The sequence below is a fragment of the Lycium barbarum genome, chromosome 6 (genome assembly GCF_019175385.1).
Source record: "Lycium barbarum isolate Lr01 chromosome 6, ASM1917538v2, whole genome shotgun sequence".
In the NCBI taxonomy this organism is placed as follows: Eukaryota; Viridiplantae; Streptophyta; class Magnoliopsida; order Solanales; family Solanaceae; genus Lycium; species Lycium barbarum.
In genome coordinates, this window is record NC_083342.1 from 83,332,468 (window position 1) to 83,339,134 (window position 6,667).

The 6,667-nt window shown below is 37.5% G+C and overlaps 2 protein-coding genes across 2 annotated transcripts; both read right to left on the reverse strand.

Annotated features, from left to right (window-relative positions):
- Positions 1–1,200: 1,200 nt before the first annotated feature.
- On the reverse strand, positions 1,201–1,737 carry LOC132644117 (uncharacterized). Its single transcript, XM_060360676.1, has 2 exons — positions 1,621–1,737; positions 1,201–1,479 (listed from the first exon to the last, which is right to left on the reverse strand). The coding sequence occupies exons 1-2, from the start codon at positions 1,735–1,737 to the stop codon at positions 1,201–1,203; spliced, it is 396 nt and encodes a 131-aa protein (XP_060216659.1).
- Positions 1,738–3,016: 1,279 nt separating this feature from the next.
- On the reverse strand, positions 3,017–4,077 carry LOC132644118 (uncharacterized). Its single transcript, XM_060360677.1, has 3 exons — positions 3,901–4,077; positions 3,670–3,759; positions 3,017–3,490 (listed from the first exon to the last, which is right to left on the reverse strand). Exons 1-3 carry the CDS (start codon positions 4,075–4,077, stop codon positions 3,017–3,019), a joined length of 741 nt encoding a protein of 246 aa, XP_060216660.1.
- Positions 4,078–6,667: the final 2,590 nt, after the last annotated feature.

A 6,667-nucleotide genomic window follows, 5' to 3' on the forward strand; every position in this document is an offset into this window, starting at 1 on the left:
ATGGATAGGTGCACAATTCAACGTGGCATAACTGATGCACAAATTGTTCTTAATGTAACTAAACCAGTCTCCATATGATGACCTTTCCTCTGCAGATTGAGCACAAAGTGCTAATACCACTGCATGAAGAATTGCCACCATGTAGAGGCTGATTGACATTGTAAGAATTTGCCTTAATTCCCATGACACCAGTTCTGCAAATGAACCTGCAAAAACATCTTGTAGCAAACCATCAAAACCTGCTATATTCCTGTGAACTATGTGATAAATATACCAAATTCCTGCAAAATATAGCACATAGTCAACCAGTACCAACATGCCATCCTCCATATGGATTTTTACATAAAGATATCTTAGGGAGACCATGTAGAAACTCAGTAGAATTTCCAGAAAAACTGAGAATTTCCAGCTTCCATGCTTGTGCTGCAAAAAACCAGAAAACTCAATTCCAAATTGTTGGACATCCTGGAAATCCATCTTGAGTGTCTTTGGATTATCATCTGCAGCTTCTATAAGTTCATTAGAATCCATGAAAGCCAGCAAAGTCCAACTAAAAACCATTAATCTTTGATGCCTTATCCATTTTGATTCCTTGTCAAGCTTAGAATCCCAGTTTGCAGTAGCCAAATAGTACCTTTGATGCACTGAGAAAAACTGCATACTCATTATGTTCTGTGCAAGAATCAAAGTAGCATTGTCCTTATTCCCTTTGAACCATATCTGTTGCATATCATTTCCAAGATGAACCAGATCAATAGTACATATATGAACAAGAAAATAAGACTTCATGATGCCTTGGAAGTTCTTCATGAAACAAATTTTAGAGCTGCAACCTGCAAAAAAGAACTTTAGATTAGGAAAAAAAAGTCTCATCTTAGTCTCCTCCCAAAGGACTTGAGTAAGATGAGATAAGATCCATAATAACTCCACACCAGCCTCCATCCTCAGTATCTCCTTTTTGTTCTGACTCTTAAATAAGGACACTGAAGTTTGTCACTATTAAGAATCTTTCTTCTTTTTGAGTCAAGTTCAGCAAATGAATTGATATTCACCTCTCCATGATCAAGGGAAAAGTTAGCAAGATGATCTGCCAGTTGATTACCCTCTCTCATATTATGTAAAACCTGTACATCTACATGATCCATGATCTCCAATAGTTCCTCAACCACAAATGCCATGTTCCATGGAGGTTTCCATTCTCTATCCCAAAATATTCTTCAATAGTAAAGAATCAGTTTCAAGAATGAAGGAGTAAACATGGATGGACAAACAATATCTAGCAGCTTGTAGAAATGCTTGTGCCTCAGATTCAGTATTTGTACTTTCTTCCATTTCTTTTGCTTGTGCATGCAAAAGATCACCAGTTGCATTCCTCACACAATATGCATATGAGCTTCTACCAGGATTACCCCTGGTAGCTCTATCAGTATTGCACTTCAACCACTCAGCTGGAGGAAATTCCCATAAATCATTAGTCACCTGCAATTTAGGAACAAAATTTTCCATAATTCTCAGAATTTCGGACCATTTATGAGGCACAGTTTTAATCCCAGGCTTTCTTACTCTCACTAATTGCTGGATATTTGTTGAGGCTTGATATATGACCCTGCTTGTAGATACCTTATTTCTATGCATATCACAATTCCTTTTCTTCCATAACTCCCACACAATAACAGAAGGAATTGCATTATACACAGACTTTATTCTATGCATGACATCAGCATTCCACCATGTCATGATGACTTAATGTAAATGCATTCCAACAATATTAATTCCTGCAGCTAAACAGAAGTACCTCCAAGTCCTTTGAGCAGTTTCACACCTTAGAAAAACATGAGAAACTGACTCTTGCCTAGGATCAACACAACAAAAGCATTTAGAAGGCATGTTATAACCCCAACTCCTAATTACATCATCCAGTGGGATTTTAAAGTGCCACACCCTCCACATTATGAAAGCAATCTTGAAAGCCAACCCCTTTACCCATATCTTCTTATATACAACTTTCTTCTCCCCCTTACTTCTAACATATTCCCATGCAGATTTTACTGAGAATTGTCCTCTAGATTCTAGCATCCTCCAAGCTTTATCAGGTTTACCTATTTTTCCAGGAGGTTGGACCTCATTGAGAATATATTCAGCAAGATCAGCAGGTAAGTTATTTCTGAGTGCAGCTTCATGCCATATTCCTTCTGTTACCACATCATGCACATTTAATAGCTTCTTTACATACAAAATTTGGTGGTGTGATGTAGTATAATGGACCTAGACCTGTCCAGTTGTCAAACCAGAAAAGTGAAGATCCCATTCTAAGCTGCCACCATATTTGATAATCCATCAAATCTCTTGCCATCAACAGCTTCTTCCATACATGAGAACCTTTAGTCTATGGCACCAAAACTGAATTATGCTTTTTCAAATATTTCATGCTCATACATGCACTCCACAAAGAAGCTTTAGTCTTGAAGTTCCACCAGAGTTTTGCAAACAATGCCATAGACAAGTCTTTTAAGGATCTAAATCCAAGACCCCCTTCATCCACAGGTAAGCAAACCTTATGTCATTTAGCCCAATGGCTGCTGGTTTCTCCTATGGTGTTACTCCAAAAAAACTATGCTAGTATCTTGTGCAACTTTTCAATCACAAAAGATGGAGGATCAACTACTTAAAGCAAGTGCATTGGCATTGCTTGCAACACATGCTTCAATAATACCGCTCTTCCACCAAATGAAAGCAACTTCCCTTTCCACCCTTGCAGCTTGTTTCTAATCTTAGAAAGCAATTCTGAGTAAAATGACATCTGTGCTCTACTATAATAAATTGGACATCCTAAATACATCAAAGGGAAAGCATGACTAGCAATACCAGTAACTCTTTGAACTTTGAGCACCCATTCCAAGTCCACTCTATCATGCAGATACACAGAACTTTTGGCGTTATTGATCAACTGCCCTGATGCTTGTTCATATTCACTTAAGACATTCATGATCAATCCTAAAGAAATCTCACATGTTGATTAAAATATGATGGTATCATCAGCATATGCTAAGTGGTTTATAAGAGGACTCCACTTTGGTAAACCAAATCCACAGAACCATGGATTATCATGCAATGAATTTAAGCTTCTTGGCAATACCTCAGCAGCTAAAATGAACAATGTACTTGACAATGGATCACTTTGCTTGACACCTCTAGTTGAATGGAAAAAACCATGAGGTTGTCCATTCAAAAGAACAGAATACCAGTTATTGCCAGTGATTTCAAAAATGAAACTAATAAACCTCTCACAAAAACCCATTTTCCTCAAAACATTAGTAAGAAATATCCAAGACAAGCTATCATAAGCCTTTGTCATGTCAAGCTTCATAACTACATTAGGAACATCTTGCTTATTGTTTCTTGTAGTTCTAATCCTTATATCTGTAATGATCTCCTGTGTTAAAAGAATGTTTTCTACAATGCTCCTCCCTTTTACAAATCCTGCTTGATTCTGAAAAATCAATTCAGGAAGTAAATATTTCATCCTCTAATGCACTACTCTATAAAACACTTTATTAACAAAGTTGCTCAAACATATGGGCCTCATATCAGAAAATGTGATCACATCCTTTTTTTCGTTTGTCAGCAAAACAAGGTTAGTGTGTGTGATATACCTTGGCAACTCCATACCTCTGAAAAAGTCCCACACCATGTTGAAAATATCATCTCCAACAATATCCCAGCAAGATTGAAAGAATAGGCCTGAAAATCCATCAGGACCTGCTGCACTAACACTACTTAAGCCAAAAACTGCATTCTTCACTTCTTTGTTTGTTGGAACAGCAGTTAAATCTGTTCATTTTGTTGTGGATTGATCATCTCTAGAAAATGATTCAAGATTTCAAAATTAGTAGGGACAACAGTTTCATGAAACTGTGCTTGAAAGAATCTCACAGCTTTCTCAGCCATGTCTTCTTCTTCTTTCAACCGTTGACCCTGACTGTTTTGCATTCTTCTAAGCTGCAGCATATTTCTTCTCCCATTTACATGTGCATGGAAGAATTTGGAGTTTTTATCACCATCTTCAAACCATGTCATGCCAGCCTTTTGCTTCTAAAACTCCTCCTCTAATGCATATACTCTTGTAAGTTCAGCATTCACTTTCTGCATTTTCTCCTTATTAGCCAAAGATGGATTTGATTCAAACTGCACTTCATGAGCTTTAACAACCTCTTCCAGATTAGTAATTTGCTGAAAAATGTCTCCATAAGTTGCATTGCTCCATTGTGAAAACACCTTCTTCATCTTTTTCAGTTTCAAGTTAAAAGTCATGAAAGAGTTTACTTCCTTATCTATTTCTGTTATACCCCGCATTTTCAGAGCCTGAGCGTGACGCGTGCTTCCTCAGACATTGACAATCACGTTATTACTACATAATTTAAACTCACATTGATAGTATTATATTTCGTATTTTTGCACGTCAGATTAGTCGTAAGCGGAGGTGGGGCCCACACATCGAGATTTTTTTTTTGGAACACGTGACAAGTTATATGAACCACATATGTGAAGTTAAACACAACTCAAGAAGAACCCATGAGCCAAATCAAAGTGGAAACCCTCCAAACAAATATTTTTAAGTTACGTTTTTGGGTGATCTGACTTCGGGAGGCCATAACCCCATCAGTGTTTGGGAATTTGGGAAAGCTCCCAGAATAAAAGTTGTAGATAATTGAATTATCTGTCCAACCATAGGTCGTGGGTCCACAGGTGACGTCAGGATAAGGAGATATGGACTTTTTAAGGCAGAAAGGTCAGTGGGCTAGGCCCAATCCGGGCCCAACCGGGTTAGGCCCATGACCCATTCCTATTTAAATGAGATTTCAGCCCTTTCTCCTCATTTTTCAGACCAAAACACCCAAAAAATTCTGGAGAGAGAGAGAGAAAAAGAGTCTTGGAGAAGAAAACCAATTTTGATCGAAATCTGAGCCCCGAATCCCGAAGCTCATGAAGAGAAAAGTGTTGTACGTCGCGTTGTCTTCAATTTGAACTAAAAATCAACCAAAGAGAAGAGGGTGGACGTGGTGGCTGCACACTTGAGGTAAGATTAAGGTTCCTTTTCATTGCTAGCAAGTTTATTTAGAGTTTTAATGAACTAGAACGGAGAAAATAGTGTGATAAATTCGTTTATCGGTGTGGTTGGATTATGGTTTGAGGCGTGAGGAGAATTTTGGATAAAATTTATATTTATGTATTTATCTTGTAGGATGTAAGTATTGATGTTATTGGTATTAACTTCGACGTCTTTGCGAAAATAAAATTATGAAATAGCTATATCGCAAATTTGGTTGGTTGAGAAATTTAGAAAATAGTGTGCGGGCTGTTTTATGGCATACGTCGGTATTGAAAATGATGTTAATATTATTGGTATTGTTGTTGATGTTGTTGGTTGTTGAGTTGGAATCTCGGACTAGGCATATAAACAAGGGAGATGCTGCCCGATTTTCGGTAGAATATAAAAGAGTTTAAATTGAAACTTGGGATTGTATGTGACTAAATTGAATGTAAATGAAATGTCATCGGATTATGTAAAAGGAGTTACTAACGTTAGAATGCGCTTTGAATTAATTGTTGAAGTTGTTAGTGTGGTTGTTCGTATTGTTGTTGATAATTTGGCCGAGTTGAATTCTCGGATTGTTGTTGATAATTTGGCCGAGTTGGATTCTCGGGGTTGGTTGTATTTATAGGAGAAATGCTGCCGAAATTTCTGTAAATGAAGTGCTAGTTTAGGATTGGACTTCTAAGTATCTATAGCTAATGTTGGTATCTATTAATGTTGTTGTAGATCTTGCGAAAGCCAAAGACTTAAGTTCGGATTTGCTTAGGAAGCGGGCAAGGTATGTAAGGCTTACCCTTTTTTTCTTTTGGCATGATCCTTATGAAACGAGCAGATGACGTATATGTATGATTTCAAAGAAATTCCTATTCTTAGAGCCACTAGGATGGATAATATTCTTGACTTCCATACGCTATTTCATATGGTTTTGATGCGTATCTATGATGTCCGAAGATCTATTTGATATGTTTCCGAATGGCATTCGAGAGATAATTGATATGACTAATGTGTTGATTTTCAAATGATAGCACGTTTGATTATTCCATTGAGTCTTGGATGTACTTTGATACGTACATATGGTTCCAAAAGCTCTATTTGATTTGATCCATAACGATATTCGAAAGGTACCTAACATGATTGTTACTTTGATTTTCCAAAAATTGCTTCTGAAGCGTTCGTAGAAGGTTCTGTACTAAAACGTCCATAACTTTTTCATACTAACTCGGATTGACTTGAAACGTGCTTATGACCCTCAAGTGTCGATTTATGTACGTATCCATCGAGTCTTAAAATTTGTTTTATATGCATATGGTTTCTCACTACTCTGCTCGTGCATGCCTCAATGTATCTTTCACCGAGTCCCGGGCCGGGTATGTTATCGTGCGCACTCCACTGCATTGTTCACCGAGTCCCTCATTAGAGGGCCGGGTACGGTATATGTATATGATGATATGATGAGATGATGATGTGTTATGGCGGCCAGGAGGGAATATGATGATTTGATTCACCGAGTCCCTCACTAGAGGGCCGGGTACGGTATGTATATGATATATGATGTTCACATGCATGATTTTA